Here is a 24,336-nt window from a genome sequence, read left to right on the forward strand (position 1 = left end):
CAGTTCAAGAAGAATAACATAATTACCATAAACATTTTAAAACTCTAGAAACCAGAGATATTCAACATCCATGGAAAAAATATCTATTTCAAATTCTGAATTTTGGTCTTTTCCCAGGCTAGCAGGCTAATCCTTTCTTGTGAAGCTGGAAAGCAGCAGCTAGCCACAACTCCCTGTCTACCATGAAATCATGAGGCTGAACAACTGAAACACTCACAACTATTCTGTTTCTCACTGTCACTATTCAATAAACTACATGAGATGGTTAATACTCTATTGCAAAATAGGGTTGTTAAATGATTTTGCTCAATTGTAGGCTAATGTAAATGTTCAGAGGATACTGAACACTGGTTGAGCTAAGCTATAATGTTCAGTAAGCTAGATGTATAAATGCATTTTTTTAAAGATTTTATTTATTTATTTGTCATAGAGACAGCACAAGCAGGCAGAGTGGCAGGCAGAGGCAGAGAGAGAAGCAGATTCCCTGCTGGACAAGGAGCCTGATACAGGACTCGATCCCATGACCCTGGGATCATGACCTGAGCCAAAAGCAGCAGCTTAACAGACCGAGCCACCCAGGCGTCCCTATAAATGCAATTTTGACCTACGATATTTTCAACTTATGGTGGGTTTATTGGGACATAACCCCATAAGTCAAGGAAGATCTGTACTCCAATCTGGCTTACAGTCCAGTCCCCCCCAAAACCACCCTCATTAAAGGTCATTAAGGAGTTCCTTGCCAATATTTATGGTGTATTTTTGTCTTGTCAGAGATCTCAAAAGTGTTGGACAATGTTGACCACTTCCTCCTTGAAATACTGGACCCATTTTTATAGCTTTCCTAACACATTTCAATTTTTCCTTTTACTTCTTTGGTTGCTTCTTCTAAAACATCTTTGCCAGCTCATCAGACCTGAGTTTTAGACCCTCTTCTCACAGTGCCCTTCTCCTTACGTTAGTTCATCTACTCGCATGGATTTAATACCATCCTTGCATAAAGCCGTATTTTTTTTTTCTCTAGCCCAGATCATGACTCCAGATCTGTGTATCTGTACATAATTGCCTCTCAGACCTGTCTACATGAATGTCTCATAAACATCTCAATTCATCATGCCCACTTATCTTCTCTCCAAAAATTGCTCCTCCTTCAGTTTTCTCATTTCTCAGAGTACCATCACCCTCATTCATGCCAAAAAATTGGAAATTATGCTTGACATCCTTTACTCTCAGTTCCACAGGCAATCAGTCACAGATTCAGGTGATTCTAGCCCCACATAGCTCTCAGAGCTCTGTACTGTTTGCCTTCTCCCTCCCCTCTTCCTCAAATCACCATCTCTGATCTGAGCTACCGTACTACTGTAGGATCTTCCCAAGAGACCTATTGAAATCTTCTCTTGCCACCTCTACTCCCTAAAACCATTTTCCACATTCACTATATTTTTCCATTTTTAATGTAAATCTGATAGTGTATCCTTCTTAAAATCCATGTCTTAATGGTCTTCAAGAAAACATACTACTTCTAGCCAAAAGGCCAACTACCTCTTCCTCCAAAATACTATTCTAAATTACCTTCTGTTCACACTGCCATACAATTTAAATTTCCCTTACTGCCCAGCTAGATCCTGCTTTATTATTTCAGCATTACCTCAGCAGTTAATTATGTGACAAATTATTTAATATTAGCCATCCCAACTAAACTAGTCAAGGTTTGATCTTGCTCATCGCCATATGCCCAGAACAATATGGTACTTTTCAAAACTGCCATTTTGATTCAAAGAACATTTGACTTTATGCTTAAAATATTAAAACAGAATCGTCTTAAAATTAATTTTCATGAGAAACTAGCTTTAGAAATTGACTTTGAACTCATCTCCATTGCTGTCCATTTTTAGTTTCATTTTTATGAACTGTTACTTTCAGGATTATCTTCCATGTAAACTTTTTAACAAAGATTTGATTCCTCAGTCACTTTTTTATGAATATTTTACTGACTATAGCTTTTGCGAACATGAGTTTTTAAAACCATAATTTCTACCAAATGTAGTTTTGCTAAGTCAAATTTTGAATACATAAATATTAACAAAAGTGTATTACTCCATCAGTTTCTAGTCAAGAAAACATCCGTTTTTAGATAACTGGTAGTTGTCATTTGTTGATCACTTTTCTTTACCAGCTTTGAGTTTCCCAGATAAAGTCTTACAGGTTCTTAGGATGAACAAAATAGATGGGATGCTCGATCAGTTTTTGAACTCTAAAAAATTTTGTAGTGTGCAATTTTAGCCAACTTTAGTTTTGTCTTTGCAGTATTTCTACCAGTAGTAGTCAATGTGCATTGAATGACTGATAATACCATTTTGCATTTTTAAAAATTTATTCCTTTCTTTTATTACATTATCCAAGAAAACAATGTGATTGCTGAGGATTGCTGTAAAACAAGAGTAAAAAGTATGTCTTCATCAAAATGGCTGGAAAAACATCCAGTCAAATACCCTGTTATATTCACAGAGCCGAAAGAGTTGACTTGTTATGTCCAGGACCCTCCTTGCGCCAAGAAAAAATAAACAGAACAAAAGACAATAAACTGAGAATTCAGAAATTACTTATAATCAACTTTGAAATACCACAGATTCTCAGATATACTCTTTCTTCTGAAGAACAGTAGGAGGAGGAGAAGAGCATGAACTAATCTGCCTGCGTTTGAATCTTGAGTTTTCCCACTTATAAGCTAAGTGACCATGGACAAGTTACTTACCACTCTATGCCAGTTTATGAATCTGTAAATGAATGTAATACTAATACCTACCTCACAGGTTTGTTGTAGGCATTAGATTAGCTATTATACGTAAAACCATTAGGACAGTACTTGACATAAATATTCCCTAAATGTTAACTGCCATCATCATCATCTGGTCTTGGTTCCTTTCCCATTTAGTCCCATTTTAAATGTATGCCATTAAGGCAGGGAAGAGAGAAAATTTAAAAAGTAGAATAAAGATATTGGAAACTGAACACATAAGGAACAAAACCCTCCCTCATCTAGACTACTTGTAATACATAAAATATTAATTTGCTACATTCTAATTACCCCTAACAATTCCACTCCAGCTGTAATTTTTAGTTCTAAACTTGGTTCTGATCTATTTTACCCTTGGCCCTGTAAGGTACTTTACAAATCAATACCAAAAAGACAGTCTGTATAAATAAGAGACTTAAATGTCTATTAGCAAGATTCATAAGTAAGAATGTTCAAAATCATGCTTTGATAAAAGAGGAAGAGGGAGATACTGCCATTTTAATACTGATAGCAGATATGATCATCTTAAAAATTCCTAAGCATAGTTACTCTACAGCTGGATGGCTTAATTATACATTCCATATATCCAAGCCTTTAGTATTTTCTTTTCTTGGGGTGCCTGGGTGGCTCAGTGGGTTAATCATCTGCCTTCGGCTCAGGTCCTGGTCCCAGAGTCCAAGGATCAAACCCAAATCAGGCTTCCTCCTCAGCAGGGAGTCTGCTTCACCCTCTCCATCTGCCTGCTGCTCTGCCTACTTGTACACTCTCTCTGACTCAATAAAAATCTTTAAATGTTTTTCTTTCAAAAATTCCAAATACATTGTTTTCAATAGAACAAACAGAATTGAAAATGTCTCATCTAGGGGCACCTGGGTGGCTCAGTGGGTTAAGGTCTCTGCCTTCAGCTCAGGTCATGATCCCAGGGTCCTGGACTCGAGCCCCGCATCGGGCTCTCTGCTCAGACGGAAGCCTTCTTCCCTCTCTCTCTCTCTGCCTGCCTCTCTGCCTACTTGTGATTTCTGTCTGTCAAATAAATAAATAAAATCTTTAAAAAAAAGTCTCATCTAATCAAATTCAACAAATAATGTAAATACTCTCCCAAACTGTATTTGAAAATTACTAAAACATACCAGAATTTTAATATACATTATCATATAGATGTAATATAAAGTTTGAAACATAGCTTTTATTACACTAAAAAATTTGCAATCATTAATACACAAATTCTTTTGAACCAGTTTTATCTTTTTTTTTTTTTTAAGATTTTATTTATTTGAGAGAGAAAGCGCAGGCTCACATGCACACACGAGCAGGTAAAGGGGAGAGGAAGAGGGACAGAGAATTTCAAGCAGACTCTACACTGAGCACAGACCGCAACCTGGCTTGATCTCAGCACCCCGAGACCATGACCTGAGCCGAAACCAAGACCAACACTTTACCAACTAAGCCATCCGGGCACCCCCATAGTTTTCTTATCTAATAATTAGAGAGATTTAATGTCATCTAAGTATCATTATGAATAAAATAAACCTAAAAGATCTTTCTTGGCATTAAATATTTTCAGAATGATACTTTATGAACATGGCAGGGACTATACATTTCATCACATTTCATCACATTTCTCAGTACCTCTTGTCAAAGCATATATGCAGTGAAGTCTAAAATAGGGGAAAAAAATCAATAAAACCACAACATTTCCAGATATCAAAACTATCTGCTTAGCATTTTTTTATTTTATTTTCTACTTAGCATTTTAAACTCATCTAAAAAATTAGAAAAGTTATTAATTTCAATTCTGACATTCCAATCGTTGAGCATGCACAGGTTTATTTAAAAAAAAAAAATACAGTTGATGCAAGCGTAAAATGGTACAATCACTTTGGATAAACGCCTGGCAGTTTCTTAAAAACTTAAACATGTAGATTTTCCCTAATCCAGCATTATGACCACAACAAATTTATACAAGAATACTCAGAATCTTTATACATAATAGCCATAATCTGGAAATAGCTCAGAAGTCCATCAAAAAATAATGGATACATAAACTGAGGTATATTTATACAAGGGAATACCATTCAACAACAGAAAGCAATAAACTACTATAAAAGGATGAACAAACACAGGTATTAAAAACATTAAGATAGGTAAAAGAAAAGAGAAAGGGTATACACTGTATGATTCCAATAATATAAAGTTCTAGAACAAGAAAAACTTATCTATCATTTTTTAAAAATTAGAACAATGGTTGTCTGAGGTGCTAAAGGATTGATCAGGAAGGGGCAAGAGAGAACTTTCTAGGGTAATGATAACGTTCTAAATCTTGACAAGGATCTAAGGTACACAGGTAGAGTCACCTGTCAAAATTCATTGACTTGTACATTTCATGTCTGCAAATCTTATCTCACACACACTCACACACACACATATTGAATTCCAGTTGATGATACTTCTGCTGAAGTGTTTAGTGAAGTCTTCAACTTGTTTTAAGTAACCATTTTATTTTTTAAAATGAATTGATGGATAGATGGATGGATGGATATATGATAAAGCAAGTATAGCAAAACAGTAACTGCAGAATTTAGGTGGTAGGCATATGAATGTTTTTTCTATTTGAAGAGTTTCTTAATCTTTGTAAGGTAAATTTACATATAATTTTAAAGCATGAAAGATGTACTAACAAAGTGTAAGTCTAATGATATATCTATTTTAGTTGAAATTTGGGGGGGTAACTTGGGTGGTATTTTTTATTGAATTTATTTGGCTTTCCACTACTTACAAAGCAACTGAAAACTAAAAATAATATAAATTCAAAGTATAGTTACTAGTTTAATCAATTTAAGGTATATAAAAATACACTAAATAAATTTCTTAAAATCATATGCAAAGATTTAGCAGGACCATTAACATTTAATTAGGCTGTATATCTTAAGAATTTACTTTTTTGTATTTGTTAAGTATGACACCCATATTTCCACTCATTATTTTTAACTATTTACTATCAAATTCATCATCAAATACTTAATTGATTTTGAGAATTTGTGATTTTTAACATTTGAAAAAATGTATTATGATAGTTAGACATGGTACATTTAGTATCTTTTATAAACAATTATTTAAACAAAATATACTTCAATTGTGCCTCCTCAAAAAATTTTACCTCAGTGGTACCAAATTCTTAGTCTTGTGGCACATAAAGAATACACACAGCAGTACAATGTATTACCCTGTATTTAAAAGAGTATGTATTAACAAAGCATTTAACCACCATCATCTACAGTACATATTAAATACAATTTATCACACTATAAATTATTTAAACATGTCTATTTAAAATTTAACATTACTCTAAAAGAAGGCACATGGAAAATAATTCATTGTCTAAACATTTTCACATAAGTAAAGATACAATAGGGTAGAGTAAAATCTTTCAAAAATGAAGTAAAACCAAGTTTATGTCTCATACCAAAAAAAAAGTACTTAATCTGAATATTTAAGAAATCTAATGGAATTTTTATTTTTTCAATTTTTTTTAAAAGATTTTACTTATTTATTTGACAGAGAGAGACAGAGCACAAATAAAGAGAAGCAGGCAGAAGCAGAGAGAGAAAGACACTTCCTGCTCAGCAGAGAGCCCAACATGGGGTTCGATCCCAGCACCTGGGGATCATGACCTGAGCCAAAAGCAGACGCTTAACTGACAGAGCCACTCACGTGCCCCTCTAACAGCATTTTTAGCAATGAAATATCTTCATTAATTTTTTGGGGATGCCATTATAAATCATACCTAGTTTAAAAGAAAATCAAGTTGTAGAAATAACAATGTGTTGTAGAAGTTCACATGGATAAGAAAAGATAAGAAGGTGGCAAAAATAACCTATCTTAGATGAAATATTTTGCCTTAGCTTATTTTTCAAAGTTAATATTCTTTTACAGAATCAAGTCTACATTTTAAAGATAAAATCACCTATGCGTTCTGACATTACATTTCATAGGTAAAGTTCATGGCATTTAAATTTCTGCAAATTAAAATTAAATAAGATTGATTTGGAAAAAATGGGGGCAGTAAACTCCCTGAACTAAGTACAATTCTGGTAATAAAACATATGCAAAAATAAAGTTTTTTATTCTATTCAGTCCCTAAATGCTAAGAAATCTGTCACCTGATGCAACCAAAGAAAAAATAATCGTGAACAAAACTGGAGGGAAAAATGACGGTAGAAGACTATGTTTACTCTATCTTACGGAAAGCAAAAAAACTTTCAAGGGCAATCTTTTATGTACATTTTTACCTTCCACACTGATTTTAGAACCTATCCACACAATGTGTGTTGTACTTTTTTTGAACACAGAAATCTAGAAACATCCCATGGAATTCTTGTTCCACAGAACAGAGTTTGGAAAACTGATGTAGCCACACAAAGTCAACATTCAAATTGAACATTCACAACAATTCTGAGGAGTAGCATGCTGAGGTTATAATATGAATTTCATTACATATTAGTAATTTGCTCTCAGTAATTTCATAAAGTTAAAACTGACTACTTCAAAGATGTATTTACTAGAATTATATTGTAAAAACATTAAATTAGAACTATAAGATTCTAATCTCTTGAGTCCAGTGTTTAGGCTTAAAGAAAAGTTGTAACAAAAAGATGAAAAGTACCAAATACAGATATAATATTATATAGTCAAGGCATTTTTATAATAAAATATTTAACTCTAATAGCAGATATAAAATGCCAATAAAATTAAGCAATTAGAAAGTCCATTTTATTTTTATTCTATTTCAATATCCATAACCTAAATTCTGGATTTAATTTCCTCTCACTAAATGCCCATCCCATAAATGCTATTATAACACTATTTCAGAACTCTAATTTATATTCCTCTAATAATCAAAAGCCTCCAATGACTTCCCATTGTACATTCAACTGTAATTATTTAAAAACAACATTCAGTGTAATCCATAATGTGGCACCAACCAACTTCTAAACTGATGTCCCTCAATTCATCTTCACCCATGTCTCTTTCCAGTACATTTTTTCTGAGACTGAAGTATGAGTTAGGCACGTACCTACATTCCAAATACTCTGTTCTAATAGTTTTCAAATATTAGCTTGCATCAGAATCTCTAAAGGGTTTATTAAGACAGATTGCTGGACTACACCTCCAGAGTTTCTGATTCAAAAGGAATGGATTTACATTCGTCAAAAAGTTCTCAAGTGATCTTGATGTTACTGGTCAGCTCTACTCTTGGTCAACCATTCCTCTACCCCAAAGGCCACAAACTGGAAGCCCACTGGCTGAATGAGGCCCATTCACATGCATGTAGTGTTTTTAAAACATTTTGAATTATTTGCAAACATTTTTAAGTTGAAAATTTTCGCATAAAAATGCAAACTTCTGGCTTACTCCTGCATGTAAAAAATCTGCTGGAGCTAAATAGTAGCTACTAATTTAACCCTAGTATACAGGTAACAAAGGCTTAATTGCCCCTCTCCACACCCACTTAAAATCACCTGGCCTACCACTGTATTTGTGCTTGTACACCCTGATTCACTGTTCCCCATTCTCTATGCCTTTTTCCACATTGCTCCCTCTGACTTAAACATCCTTTTCCACTATACTAAAATTCTGAAATTCTATCTACTCCGTTCTAAAGCTTGGCTTAAAAAACTCCTTCCTCAACAAAGCACCAGCAAAAATGGATTATACATATTGAAGATTTAATTTAAATTTAATGTGTGCTTAAGAATTGAGATTTTATTTATTTCTGTAAATACTAAAATAGCAGTATTTATAATGGTATTAGATTAAATCCTAACTATTTTTTGCTATTTCTATGTAAAATTTTAATTTTATTCATTAAAACATTTTTACTGTGACTTTTACTGTAAAATAAATGTCTTTCAGAATAAGACATTAAAAATAAATTAGGACATTTAATCTTATAGCCAAAATATATAACTATTCTAACAGAACATTTATTTTGCTGGACAAGAAAGGAAAGAAGGTTGGGGGTAACTGATACAAGTTCCCTGGTTCTGTAACCTAAGAATCTTTAAAAGCAATTGTAATGAAATAAACACTTCCATAATTTTTTCATAAGGAAGACATTTTACTTCTATGGAATAGCAGGGGGGGAATCTACAAAGAAACAAAATCTGAGTACTGGTCCTTGCTCTGCCATAAACGGCTCTGTTATATCAAGTCACTAAGCTCTCCCTGGACCTCAGTTTCATTACCTCTGAATCGAAGAGGTAGAAAAAAAGTGATTTCCAAGTACCTTTCATCTCTAAAATCCTGTCACTTCTTCAAAAACAGAAAAGCATAAAAATCAATGTTTTATAGGCAAGGTTCTGTTAATCAGGCTAGTATTGCTCTAAATTAGACTGACTTAAAAACCTTGAACTATAGCTTTCAAAGCTCTAATTTAAAATGTCAAAGACTCAGAACTTTGAAAGAATACATATGTTTGTATATCTATTTATGTGTGCTCTAATTTAATGATCAAAATAAGAAATCTTTTGTAAGGCCAACAATCGAACTTCTTAGAAAAAAACCGAAGACAAAATATATAATCATGCCAACCAATCAATAAGTTTTAATATATCTCAAAAGAAAATTAAATAATTAGAAAATCATGTCAAAAAAGTTTTTTTCACAATTGAGATTAATGCACTTTTAAGAGTATGTATTCTGCTCCCAAATGAAAATAATTTGGTCAAAATTAAAATCATCAAATTGCAAGACTGAAAAAAAATATTAGAGACTATTATATTCAGGCAGATCATGCCGTAAGCGAACTGCTTTCAGCTTCTCCACTTCAATTTTTGCTCTTAGCAGCTCTTCCTCTAGCTGCTGCCTTCTTTTCAATCCATCCCTCTTCTCCTGAACATACAATCCAAAATTTTTTTGATTTTCTAAAATTATCTGATGCTCCTCTTTAAGCATTTGCAGAATCTGAGGATCATACCCTAATTGTGACCTAAAGTGTTCTCCACGCTCATGGCGAAAAAAATCATCTCTCCTTGGGATAGAAGATGGAGACGATGTCATTCTCATATCAACAGAGGAAAGTGACGGCGACAAAGATCTTTCCATAACATGTACTAATTCATGGTCTTCTCTTTGTTCTAAAATATCACTCTGTTGAGAACTTAAAACCAGTGGAGGAGGGGGCTTAATGTCTTCTTCTTGCTTCACCTCCACTGTAATAGCAACTGGATGGTGATCCAACATTACCTGTAGTGAACTCGTACCAGCCTGTGCTTCCTCATCCAAGTTTGCACTACAGCACACAAAAAAGCATTGTAAAATGTAAATCAAATGAAGACAAGAGTATATTTATAGCATAATTACATATTTTGTATACATCAAAGTGTCAAGCTTTAGAGCTATAAAGAAAATTGTGAAATAAAAAAATTTAATCCTTGGAATAACAAATTAAAGTAACTACATTTAAAACTTCAAAAATGTATACATACAGCTCTTAACCATCCTTAACTGTAAAAATGAGTTCTTAAAAGGACAAAAAATTACAAATATTACCCAAGGCCAATGAGGTAAATAAAAAGAAAATCCTTTGTTAATGCTTTCAAAGAAGACAGCACATATTCTTACTAGCCTGATATTCTTAAATGGTATAAAGGGCCATTTACTACACTTTGGGTCTGCTATCCTCACACCTTAGCCCTAGAACCCCTGTTTCCACTCTCCTAGACTGATTAAAAATCTAAAAATCACCAAGGTCTATGACTTCTAGGAGAGTGGATAGTTATCTATGGGAGGTACTGATTTCAACATCTGTCCAAAAAAAGAAAAATAAAAATCAAGTTTTGTATGGCTTTGGATACATATTCCCAACTATCAGGGTATCATCCTGATATCCATTCAGATACCATGGCAGTTGTCCTTTACCTATTCTAAACCACTTGATTCTACTGCCCTTTCAGTCTTTCAACCATAGTCAGGTAAAGTTCACAGGGAAAGGGTTCAAATCCACCAGTTTAGCTCCAGCACCTAGCATAATATACTGTACTTGGAACCTCATAGGTGCTCATCACATGTTGAATGACTGAAAAAAAAAATTTTTTTAATGAAGTATTTTTAACTGGCTTATAGACTATATATTGAAAGTCTGTTAAATTTACAAGTGATTTCCTTAAAATATACACTTCTATTAGAGAAAACTAGTTTCAGCATAATTTAAACTTTGACGTACCATTATGGGTTATGACATAAACACAATGTATCTTAAAATTCTACTTTTTAAAAAAAGAATTTCATAAATAACATGAAGCTACTAATTAAGAATATATAATCTTGTTTCTTGAGGGTTTTCTTTATAAATTTATGCTTCTGCCTAACTCAAAAGTAAGTTATAAAGGGAAAGAGATTATTGGAACATTAATGAAAAAATGCTATACTTAACATTAAAGAACATTTTACAAATGATAAATAAATAACAGTTAAAAATACATTCATTCTACATAAATGATTAAAATGCTGGAACAAGTTCAAGCAGAACATAAGGAAAAAAATCAAAACTCCCTATATATCACTTACTACTGGCATTAAATTGCCAAAAATATCAGATATTTATGAGGTAACAAAAAATAACGATAAATTATGAAAAATCTATTTGTAGATTACATAAATTCCTTAATTTCCATTCTTTTTGTCATCTTACGCTTTTCAAAAGAAAAATAATAGAGTATCAATGTAATTCAAAGTAGAAAGGTTTCCCTTTACTAACATCCCTAAAACCTGGAAAGGAAAAAGTTAAAACTACAAATGAAAATTAAAGTTTTAAAAATCTACATAATTAATCCAAATTAGTATGTACAATGAAGCGTAAGACTCACTATTAGACATAGACATTATACTCCCATGTAAATTTTAAAATGCCTTTTATCTGAAATATCCCAATCCATTTTCAATGAAACATTACAAGTAGGCATAACAAAGTAAAAAAAAAAAAGTTTTAGAGACGGTTTATCCCAAAAAGGGATAAACAGAAGGACTTCTAAAATTTATGAATTTTGAAGATCAAACAGACTCCAAAAACACATAATATAATCTGATACTAGAGAGAGGTAAAGATGAAGACATATATCAATGCACTATAGAGGCAGCCTTACAATATAGGTATATATCTTTAAATACGTTAAATACAGTAATACTTCCTTAGTAAGAATGAAGAGTTTGGTGAGATTAACAGGCGTATTTATACAGAAGCATAATTAAGATTATCAATTATAAACTTCTGAGAATTAAGATTCAAGATGATGTCAATCAAAGAAATAATAAGTACATTAAATATGAAAATGCTAATATAGAGAAAATGGCAATTTGGACCCTAACACAAATAAGCATTTAAGCAGCCTATTTCTAGTATTCTTTCCTTTAAAGTATGAAAAGTTGCTCTTGCTTAAAGAGCAGGTTTTGTGATGTATAAACTAAGTAGCTCATTTTATCAGGGCAATGTTGTTATCCCAAAAGGCTGATTGTAAATATGGTTACAAATAGTCAAAATGTAAACAGATACTTATATATTATTTCTCTTCTATACTCACTGTATTTTTAAAATATACAACTAATTAAAATTACAATTTCTCTGTATAATTTTCAAATTATAAAAGCCTATACTTAATGCCCTAAGGGAGTTTTATACCTGTAATGCAAAAGTTACTTTTCTCTATGATTTGAAGGGGACACATTTTTAATGAGTAGTACTGTATAAAAGTTGTACTGTGGAGTTTTCTGGAAACCCAGCAAATAAGGATTTAATTGTTTCTCATCACAGAGAACATTTTTGGCACTGATGAATTAATATACTATATCCAAGTTCCAGATTCCCACTGGAGATTTTTTTTTTTTTTTACTCTGTTATCTACTAGAAGTAAGCAGTATATTGTAAGAAACTGGTCACAAAAAAATTATCCTAGTAAATTATAAAAATAACAAATAAGTTTGGCTAAAAAGTTTTTTTCTCTTCTCTTTTGCTCCTAACTTCAAAAGGATTTCACAGGTAATCAATAATTTTTCTTATATATTGACTCTTCCATGAAGAAGAAAACATTGTAAACGTTTGTTTGAAATATCCCTTGACTAATAAGTTTACGACGTGTTTAAAATAACCCTAAATGGTTCAGAAAAAGAATGCAGCTGCCATTTTTATCTTTTGCCAGGGGGTTAAAACCTGAATTAGTAATAAGTTTGGAAGATTCCCAGGCAAGTAGTTAAGTAGGGCATAAATTTAAGAAAACAAACAAACAAACAAACAAAAAAACTTTCTAACCCTTTAAGAACTTAGTTGCTTATTCATATATTAAAATTCATAGTTTCATATCTTTGCAAAATAGTATGGGAGAGCTTATCCCTTTCCTGTATGACTAAGATCAAAGTGAAACTAGACCATTAATGAATAAAAACAACAAAAACTTTTTATTAAGTAATCTGAATCCCTAATGATGCATTAAATTCCTTTCCTTCTATTTATCTTTTTCACTTTGAATATGCTGGAAAATAATTTAAACTGTCTAAATATATACAATGATGCCATTAATAAATGTACTAAATTATTGATTTTAGGTTTTTAGCTCAGTTAATACTCACTAAGTGTAGGCAGTAACAATTCATTAAAAAAACAAGGGTGCCATTTCTCCTGAAACTGCTAACTTTACATAAAATTGAAAATTCCAGTGAAATATAATCTTAAATGAAATAAGAAAAAGATACCTCTCAGAAGCTAATTAGCAATTTAAATTTAAAGCTTAAAAAGTTTATTATGAGATTATGTTACAAATTTCATCCCATTTATTCCTCCCTAACCTTTACTTTTAAAACTACAGAGAGAGAGAAGGGGGAGGGGAAGACAATAAAAAGTGGCTTAAATCAAATGCAGCAGAAAAATTCCTTATAGCCTCACATTTCTTTTTTAAAAAAGCAAAACAAAGACACTATTCATTGCTCCCGTAGTGGGGATGCTTACTATGCATATCTCTATCACAACTAAGCCAGAGCCCAATAGATAGGAGGCGCCATAATTTTCCACAAGAAAATAAAATAAAGCTTACCTTTGTATGTGGTTCCTGTCTCTTACCAGGCAAAAACTGGAAATCTGGGGAATCATCTCCATAACTTTCTTGGTTGGCTCAGAAATATTGCCTTTAAAATCTGATTGGGTCTCTTTTTGCTGCAATAGCTCCTGTTTGGCATATTCTTTGAGCCTTTTGTAAAGAGTGCGTAGGCCCTGGGCTGTTCGAGGAGGGCGATCTACTCCAATTGCATTATAGTTTACAGCTATGATATCCCAACATCTATTCTTTTCCACTATTACTGAATGTTTATTAGTGTGTTCTTCGAGAATTTTAACATATGGCTTCACAAGCTTTAGCAAATCAAGCTTTTCAGATAAGGTAAAATTGGAAGATCTAGCCTTTCCTACCATTGTTCTTTTCAAATTAAGTAGGCAGTTTCTGAAACCACCATGCAGCAGCCTTCAGCTCTGCTCAGCTCTTTTCACAAACAGAAAAAGATCAGGCTTAACTAGGCTAGCCTCATTTAGGCCCACGCCTACAGGGGAGGGTTTATTAAAATTCCTCCAGCTTAAGCTGACGCAGGTTCAGGAAATCTGCTTAAGCCAAGCCTGACCTACATAAAGCTTCTCACTGAAGAAGACAGGAAGGCACAAGCAAAACACACTTGTGTATAAAGAGAACAGCTCGAGACAGGATTTAATACACAAAGGTCTAGAGATAAACATGGAACACAGCTAAAATTTAGCTAATTTAGTGAGAATATCCAATTTTCACACATGTATGACTAGCTGATAGACTGAACTGCATTGCAGTTATCACTTTAATAAAAACAAAAGAGGAACTGTTTTGTGCTATTTGTTTACAAATCCAGTAGACAGGAAAATGAAAAACTAAAGATATGAGTGATGAATGTAATGATTCCTAACAGAGCCCCTAATCACTGTTTTCTGAGCTGCTGTTCTCTCTTACCAAATCTGCATAATGCTGGTCCTGCTGTCAATCAGGAATTGCATATCCTCTAGCTAGTTAGGTTACACCCAGACTCAGACTTCACAGTAAAGCTAAGCTTCTCCTTCATTTTACAGTCTATGGTAGCCACATTTTTTTCAGTTGCTTAGGAAAAAAATTTTGTTCTGAAAAGCAGATAAAAATTATGTTTTTAGCAAGGGATTATTCTAGCTATAATGTATGTGAATATGCTAGTCTCGTTTATCATGTGTAAAAAACACCATTCACAGTGAGAACAGAATAATCATGCCTTAAGACTGTACACACACACACACACAAAAATGGCATTTGCTATTAAAGAGCAGGATTTTTATTTAGCTATATTCATAAAATTTGGACTATTTAAAAATGAGACACCAGGTTCAAAATGGAGTTACTCATGCTAAGTCCCACCTCACCTGAGACTTAATTAGTTTTGGCTCTCCCAAAAATGGAATCTTAAACCAGTTAATCAAGAACGAGGTGATCAGCCCTAGTGAGGTAATCTGCCCAACAAACTCCCTCCATCTCCTAAAGGAAAGTGAACACAACCAACCCACTTTTTGCCAGGATAATTTCCTTGTGCCCACTCACTTCTGCCTATGGAAGTCATTCATTTTGTAGAGCTCCTTTCTACCTGTTAAATGGGATGCTGCCCAATTCACAAATCACTGAATAAATCCAGTAAGATCACAATTTACTCCATTAAATATTGTTTTTTAACAAAAGTAAACAGCTAGTCTAGCCATTGACAAGGCCACCAGTTTGCAAACTTAGAATGTATTTTCTAATTCCTGTCTGAAAAAATAAATGTATGCATAACAATATGTAACAATGTAACATAAACAAGGTTTTAAAAAAAAAAGCCTATTTTCTTCTCATACACAAGTGTAAGGCAGGCCCACAAAAATGGGCCACTTTGGCAAGAAGATTACTTTGGGTTCAAAGCAATCAAAATCCAGCAGATTCAGGAAAAGCTTTTAACCTTCCCCCACAACTGCCTAAATTTTACATTAGAAAGGAGCCTGTACCAGGAAGAATGCTAATATAGCGACTGCTCCTTACTTAAGAAACATATCTACTGTATCTCTGTAACAGGGCAACCTTTGTTTTCCATACATAATCCCTCACCTTCCTGCTAAAGGTCTTGCTCCGCCTTGTAGCCTAATACTCCTAAACCCCCTCCTTAGCTCAGGATGTCATATAAGCCTCAAGTTCCCAGTCTTTGGAATCTCATGTTTGTGTGGATTCCCTGTATGTACAAAACTAAATTTGATTCTCTCCTGTTAATCTGTCTCATGCCAATTTAATTCTTAGTCCAGTTAAAAAGACCTTGAAGGGCAGAGGATATTTCTTCCTCTCTAACATAGTCTTTAAACAGTTTTAGTGCTCAGTAAATTACAGAAAATAAAAATGCAAATGATGTTTGTCCATAGAAATGCAAACTGAAAACTGACCCACCCCAACAACCTGACCAAAGTTACTCAAAGGAAAGCAAGAACACAGGATATATACTGTCTTTAGATAATACTTTGTTATTTTTGGAATAAATAACAGGTATTATATTAAAAATGAAATACTAGTAAAAATATGAAAAACCATTAAATCTCACTAATTATCAAAAATGTATACTAAAAGTGATTTTCATCCACAAAGATTGGCAAAATTCTTAAGGACTGAATATGTCAAGTGGATATGGTGCAGGGAAGAGTTCTCTTTGGTACTATTCATGGGAGTGTAAAATGGCATTTTGGATTGCAGTCTAAGAGTATTAATATTTTGCATGTGTAAAACCTTCTAAAATAGCAGTAATTTTACTTCTCAGAATCTAACTTAGAAAAATATTTAAATAGAAGGAAGAACAAAGCATTCTATGAAGCTGCATAGTATTGACAGCAATCTAAGAACACATCAGGTGGGGACAATTAAAATCACTAGCATACACCCATACTATGGTCTACTCTAGGCAGCACTAAAATAATAGAGGCAGATTTCGTTGTATTGATAGAACAAGCTCCAAAACACATGGCAGATGAAATGAGCAAGTAAAAGAAAAATACACACAAATATAATGCCATTATGCTTACCAAAAACAAGAAAAAACATAAAAAGTTACAAAATGTAGGTAGGGACATATATATGTATGAAAACGCACTCCCAAAACATCTGGAACTCCATTATCCTAATACGGTAGTGCTAAGAAAAGAAAACCACAGGCCCTAAACAGTGTCACAAAGACCAAGTTCCCAAATTGGGGCTTAATACCCAAAGTAACTGCAGTTTCAAACTCCCCCAAACATTTCAGTCAGGAAATTTTTCTTTCCACCAGTGCCAGTGAGTCTGTCATCTGGGTCCTCTCTCCCCTAAAGAAATATGAGGTACTCTCCATAAGACCCGCTCCCATAGAAAACAGCCTTCTCAATCCTTTTCTTTTGCTAGTCACTTTCTTGCCCCACTCTCCTAAAAAAAACCTTCCATTTTATATAATGACTTGGAGTGCTTCTCTCAACTTGCTAGGAGGTAGTGCCCAATCCATGAATTCTTTAATAAAACCAATTAAATCTTCAAACTTCCTTGGTCAAATTTTGTTCTTTAGCAGTAACCATGAGCCATGTATGGCTACTTAGCATTATATATGTGGTTAATGGAACTTGAGAGGTAAATTTTAACTTTTATTGAATTTTAATTAAGGTAAACTTGAAATTTTTAAACTGAAGCAGCAAACTTTACTGTTTTGGTAGGATTACTGATCACATACGATACAACTCTTCCTAATATTATCAAGATCATCCCCTTTGACAAAACTTTAGTCAGGCTGTTCAGCCCTCTTCTCAACTAGGTTCTGGCCTTGGCCTAGGCAACATGCCAGGCTCAGATGTGGCAAGAAACTCCTCTGGATACCTAACCAAATCCCTCACTACCTCCACACTGATCCACTCACTCTCTTATCCTGCCCACTGGCTATAAAACCCTGTTGTATTGGGAGTTAAATTCAATCTCTACCCTCTATTGCAATATTTTGAATAAAGTCTTCTTGCCTATTTTACTTGTCTAATGCAATTTTTCTTTGACATTGCAAATAATCACATCACGAGTGTAGCCCATCTTTTTCTTTTTCTTTCTTTTTTCAAGTAATGTCTACATCCAATGTGGGGCTTGAACTCACAACCCCAAAGATCAAGAATCTACCAACTGAGCCAGCCAGTCACCCCTCTATACCAGTGTAGTCAATCTTAAACCGATTCCATCTGAATGATTTTTTTCCTATGCACTGACATAACATTTAATGGACTTGTTTGAATACTTTATGCAGACAGTACAAATTACAATGATATGCTGTGTAAACTGTAACATTATTAATCTGAAATACTACGACTTTAATTGCATTACAGTTAAATTATTTTTCTAGCCAAAAAAATGAGAATGGACAAATTCTTTAATATAAGAAAATATACTACTGATGCAGAATCAAGTGGAGATGCATAAACTAGTACTCTTAATGGAACAATGAAGAAAAAAAGACTGAACTAAGTCATTATCACAAACTTTACATAAGCATTACAAAACAATTTGATACAGGAGAATAATAAACTGTTCACTGTGTAAAAGAATTTTAAAGGTTATACACTAGACAATAATAGGAGACATTGTCAACAAATACATAGTGAATGTAATAAGAAGTTTCCTCTCAACAAGAATGGATGAGGTTTAGTCACCTCAAATCAGAATTAAATATCCAGGGCGCCCGGGTGGCTCAGTGGGTTAAGCCGCTGCCTTCGGCTCAGGTCATGGTTTCAGGGTCCTGGGATCGAGTCCCGCATGGGGCTCTCTGCTCAGCAGGGAGCCTGCTTCTCTCTCTCTCTCTCTCTCTCTCTCTCTCAATGCCTGCCTCTCCATCTACTTGTGATCTCTGTCAAAAAAATAAAAAATCTAAAAAAAAAAAAAAAAAGAATTAAATATCCAGAAATATTTTTAAATAATATGTAATAAGGTCTGAGCCTACAACTATGGCCTGCCATTAAATGGCTTGGCTTCTTGCACAAAAAAAGAAAACAATTTTTAGATGAAGAGCTGGTGAAAAAAAATTTTATTTTAGTCATGGAAATGTCATTAGAAAAAATTTTTTTTGTTAGGAAAAAAATAAAAATAATTTAAATTAAATTAAATTAAAAATAAAAATATTTTGGGGGCATCTGGCTCAGTCAAAAGAGTATGTAACTCTTGATCTTGGGCTTGTGAGTTCAACCCCATGTTGCCTGCAGATTTACTAAAAAAAAAATAATAACGGCCTACAGAATATAAGGCATAACACACCAAATATTAACTGATTCAATGATTCAATATTTTTAAAATTACAAGTACTTTTCTTTAGATGTAAATGAATTGTACAATAAAAGAGAGAAACTTTCTCATGAATATTTGAATTGGGTCATATTTTATCTCAAAGGATTTCCAAATTTACAAAGAAATGGTATCAATTTATGGCCCAATATCCATGGCATAGATATTTTTGTATCTTCTATGTCTGTTGAAGAATTTAGTGAGATGTGGAAAAAAAATTCTACAATAGATGGTGCTCGTGAGGTTAAAAAGCCTGAAATTTGGGGCGCCTGGGTGGCTCAGTTGGTTGGACGGCTGCCTTCGGCTCAGGTCACGATCCTGGAGTCCCGGGATCGAGTCCCGCATCAGGCTCCCAGCTCCACAGGGAGTCTGCTTCTCCCTCTGACCTTCTCCTCGCTCATGTTCTCTCTCACTGTCTCTCTCTCAAATAAATAAATAAAATCTTTAAAAAAAAAAAAAAGCCTGAAATTTATTGAAATTTTAAAACAAAAAACTAAAGTTTTGGGGCACCTGCCTGCTCAGTCAGTAGAGCATGCGACTCTTGATCTTACCCATGTTGGGTAGTACTTACTTTAAAAGATAAATAGGGTTGCCTGGGTAGCTCAGTTGGTTAAACAATGGACTCTTGATCTCAGCTCAGGTACTGATCTCAGGCTCATGAGTTCATTCACGCTCCATGTTGGGCTCCACACAAGGTGTGGAGCCTATTTTTTAAAAGAATTAATTAATTAACTAAAATGTGGATTTATAGAATTTAATTTCTTTTAAAGATTTTATTTATTTATTGGACAGAAAAAGAGATCACAAGTAGGCAGAGAGGCAGGAAGAGAGAGAGGGGGAAACAGGCTCCCTGCTGAGCAGAGAGCCTGATGAGGGGCTCAATCCCAGGACCCCGGGATCATGACCTGAGCCGAAGGCAGAGGCTCAATCTACTGAGCCACCCAGGTGCCCCAGAATTTAATTTTTAAAAGAAAGAAACTAGGGGCACCTGGGTGGCTCAGTAGGTTAAGCATCTGACTTTGGCTCAGGTCATGATTCTGGAGTCCTGGGATCGAGGCCCACACCCCTGCCAAGCAGGGAGCCAACTTTTCCTTCTCCTCTCCACTCATGCTCTTTCTCGCTATCTCTGTCTCTTTCTAATAAATAAATACTTAAAAAACTAATGCTTCACTTATTACTTTGTTCCACAAACATTACAAAAATATTGTACTCAATTTTTGGAAGTAAACTCTATGAAAACTATCTTGAATATTATTGTTAAAGTCATTTGGAATATGTATGTAAATGCTATGATCACTGCCAATTTACTGAACTGGTAAAAGAAATAGAACACAATTCATTTAATGATTGTTTTTGTTCTTCACCAGTGCTCACTGGTTGAGTCATGGAAGGTTTTATAAAGAATTACTGTATTATTAACTCCAATTCAATATTTTTTTTTAAAGGATTTTTTTTTTAAAGATTTTATTTATTTGACAGACAGAGATTACAAGTAAGCAGAGAGGCAGGCAGAGAGAGAGAAGGAAGCAGGCTCCCTGCTGAGCAGAGAGCCCAATGTGGGGCTCGATCCCAGGACGCTGGGATCATGACCTGAGCCGAAGGCAGAGGCTTTAACCCACTGAGCCACCCAGGCGCCCCTCCAATTCAATATTTTTTTGAAAGAAAAGGAATGCTTGCCAAACATTCAATAATCAAAGACAAAAAAATGGTAATACAATTTGCATTTTCTAATCAATATCACACTGTTATCTGAATGAGCTAAATTTGTAGTTCTGAGGAAAAGAAAAGTATATTTGTGAGCTGGTTAGATAAATAAGAAAACATATGTTTAAAGTGAAGATTTTCATGATGCAAATCTGTGAGCATATAGATTTTTCTAATATGAATCAAAAGAAAATTTCAAGAGTGATATTCAGGGCGCCTAGGTGGCTCAGTGGGTTAAGCCGCTGCCTTCGGCTCGGGTCATGATCTCAGGGTCCTGGGATCGAGTCCCGCATCGGGCTCTCTGCTCAGCAGGGAGCCTGCTTCCCTTCCTCTCTCTCTGCCTGCCTCTCCATCTACTTGTGATTTCTCTCTGTCAAATAAATAAGTAAAATCTTAAAAAAAAAAAAAGAGTGGTATTCAAAATGCATGCAAAAGCTACAAGAAATTTTTGAAAAATACTTTGTTGATATTCATAAATTAACTTATGATATGATGTTGATATTTATAAATTAACTTATACAATGATCATTTGAATTCAATGTTAATAATACAGATTTGACATAGTACATTTACTTAACTTGGAAAGACATACTTTTGAAACACATGATTTGCTTCCAAGTCAAATTGATTCTTCTAAAATAGATGAAGTAGTTTTATAGATGTAGATTTGAATATAAACAGCAATTTTAAAACTCAAGATAATGAAAAACTTTTAGCTATGTTTAGAACTTGGGTATACAAATCTATTTTTCCAATTGTATTATCTGCCTGCCTCTCTGCCTGCTTGTGATCTCTGTCAAATAAATAAATAATATCTTTAAAAAAAAAAAATTTCACAATTAAAACTCAACATCCAAACCGAGATGTATATATAAATATATACCAGCCTTCTAAGACTTAGTACTAATAGTAACTTTTGTATTAATTATACATTGAGATGATATATATATTGAGTTAAATAAAATGCATTTTTAAAAATTAATTCCATCAGCTTCATTTTACTTTTTCTTAATGTGGCTACTAGAAAATTTTACAATCTATCTACATGATATAGATTATATATAGACAACAGTGGTCTAGAAGGATATGTACCAAATTATTGACAGTAACTAGTACTGGAAGGAAACTGACTTGAAGGAAAACAGTAAAAAACTATTAATTTAGTTGTATTAGTATAAAAGTTTTTTTTAATATTTTATTTCTTTATTTGACAGAGAGAGAGAGCACAAGCAGAGGGAGAAGCAGGCAGAGGGAGAGGCAGAAGCAGGGTCGGGGATAAAGCCCTGCAAGGGAGCCCAATGCAGGGCTTTATCCCAGGACCCTGGGACCATGACCTGAACTGAAGGCAGATGCTTAACTGAGCCACCAGGCACCCCTATTACTAGAAAAGGCTTAAAAATATACTCATGTATTACTTACGTAACCAAAATCAAGTTGTAAATAATACTCACAAATTAAGAAAAACAATGCTATAGAAGGATATAGAAAAAAAAAAATTTTATGAATAAAAGAACATCCAGTATATAAAGAGCTCAACCTCACAAGTAATTAGGAAGACAGAAATTAAAAGATCACAATAGTTTTTACTGATTCAAATTGCAAAAGTTTAAAAAGTTTAAGAAAAAAGTTAAAAAGTTTTAATAGCATGTGTTAAAGAATGTGGGGAAATACATTCCCTCATACACTAATGATTTTGGAAGGCAGTTTGGCAGACCATATTAAAAAGTAATGCAAACACATTATGATCTGACAACTATTTGCCTATGTTCATAAGACTATATGTACAATGATACACACTACAAGATTGTTTTCAATAAAAATCCTAAATAAACTATGATATAGTCATACCATTGTATACTCTGCACCAATTAGAAGAATGAGTACAAAAAAAAAAAGACTGCGTACATCTACACATTCTAAAATTAAAACAAAAATCTCCAAAGCATACTAGTGAAAACTGCAAAGACTCCTCAGCACAGAACAAAACAAAAAGGCAACCTACTCAATGGGAGTAGAGATTTGCAAATGATACAGCTAATAAGGGATTAATATCCAAAATACATAAAAGAACTTCCATAACTTAACACACAAAAAAACAAATAATACAATTTAAAAAAGGGCAGAGGACCTGAATAGACATTTCTCCAAAGTAGACATAGAGATGGCAAACAGACACATGAAAAGATGCTCAACATCCCTAATCATCAGGGAAATGCAAATCAAAACCATAATGAGGTATCATTTCACACCAGTCAGAATGGCTAGTATCAAAAAGACAAGAAATAACAAGTGTTGGCAAGGATGTAGAGGAAAAAACCCTCATGCACTGTTGGTAGGAATGTAAATTGTACAACCACTGTAGAGAACAGTATAGAGGTTCCTCAAAAAATTAAAAATAGAAATACCGTATGATACAGTAATTCCACAAGAAATTTACCCAGTGAAAACAAAAACACTAATTCAAAAAAAACACAAGCAACCCTATGTTTATTGCAGGATTATTTACAATAGCCAGGATACGGAAGCAACCTTAGTGTCCATCAATAGACAAATGGATAAAGATGTGGTGTACCCGCACACATACATGTGTGTGCATGCACAACAGACTATTACCCACCCATGAAAAAGAATGAGATCCTGTAATTTGCAATAACATAAATGGACACAGAGGGTACTATCTTAAGTGAAACAAGTCAGAGAAAGACAAATACCATATGATTTCACTCCTATGTGGAATCTAAAAAACAAGAGAACAGAAACAGACTCATAAATACAGAGAACTGGTGGTTGCCAGAGGGGAGAGGAGTGAGGAAATGGGCAAAATAGATGAAGGGGATTAAGAAGCACAAACATCCAGTTATAAAACAAATCAGTCACAAGAGATAAAACGGACAGCATGTGGAATATAGTCAATAATATTGTAATAATGTTTTATGGTGAATATATTTTATCATGGTGAGCACTAAGTAATGTATAAACTGTCAAACCCACTATGCAGTACCCCTGAAACTAATCTAACATGTCGACTACACTCTAATAATAAAAATTTCTTTATTTCATTTCTAAAAAGTAAGATAGAGTGGGGTGCCTGGCTGGCTCAGTCAGTAGATCATGTGTCTCCTGATCTAGGGGTTGTGAGTTCAAGCCCCAGGTTGGGCACAAAGCCTATTAAGAAATAAATATATATATATATATATATATATATATATATATATATAAAAAATAATATTTAAAAGAAATCAGATAAACTGATAAATGAATAGATGGATAAACAACAAAGCAAATATAGTAAAATTCTAATTGTAGAATCTTGGTGATGGGCATATGGGTGCTCAAAGTACAATTCTTTCACGTTTCTTCATGTTTAAAAATCGTTTAATGTCCAAAATTATCCTTAAAAATAAAAATAGCGGTTAATATATTTTAACTCTTTAGCCACTAAAAATGTAGTAAGAATAAATTTCT

The 24,336-nt window shown here is 33.7% G+C and overlaps 2 protein-coding genes across 3 annotated transcripts in view; both read right to left on the reverse strand.

The window, feature by feature from the left end:
• The window catches only part of RAD54B (RAD54 homolog B), a 97,089-nt gene that overhangs the window by 41,479 nt on the left and 31,274 nt on the right, over positions 1-24,336 (reverse strand). Inside the window, exon 1 of one of the 2 annotated variants that reach the window (XM_032316482.1) lies at positions 13,876-13,962. The exons of the other annotated variant lie outside the window; for it this stretch is intronic. The gene's annotated coding sequence lies outside the window, so the exon portion shown is untranslated. Of the gene's footprint in view, positions 1-13,875; positions 13,963-24,336 lie in introns of those variants that run through there. 2 annotated transcript variants of the gene reach the window in all.
• On the reverse strand, positions 6,450-15,534 carry FSBP (fibrinogen silencer binding protein). The gene is made up of 2 exons (XM_032316484.1): positions 13,876-15,534; positions 6,450-10,085 (listed from the first exon to the last, which is right to left on the reverse strand). Exons 1-2 carry the CDS (start codon positions 14,247-14,249, stop codon positions 9,560-9,562), a joined length of 900 nt encoding a protein of 299 aa, XP_032172375.1. The 5' UTR covers positions 14,250-15,534; the 3' UTR covers positions 6,450-9,559.

This window comes from Mustela erminea, chromosome 16, assembly GCF_009829155.1.
Source record: "Mustela erminea isolate mMusErm1 chromosome 16, mMusErm1.Pri, whole genome shotgun sequence".
In the NCBI taxonomy this organism is placed as follows: domain Eukaryota; kingdom Metazoa; phylum Chordata; class Mammalia; order Carnivora; family Mustelidae; genus Mustela; species Mustela erminea.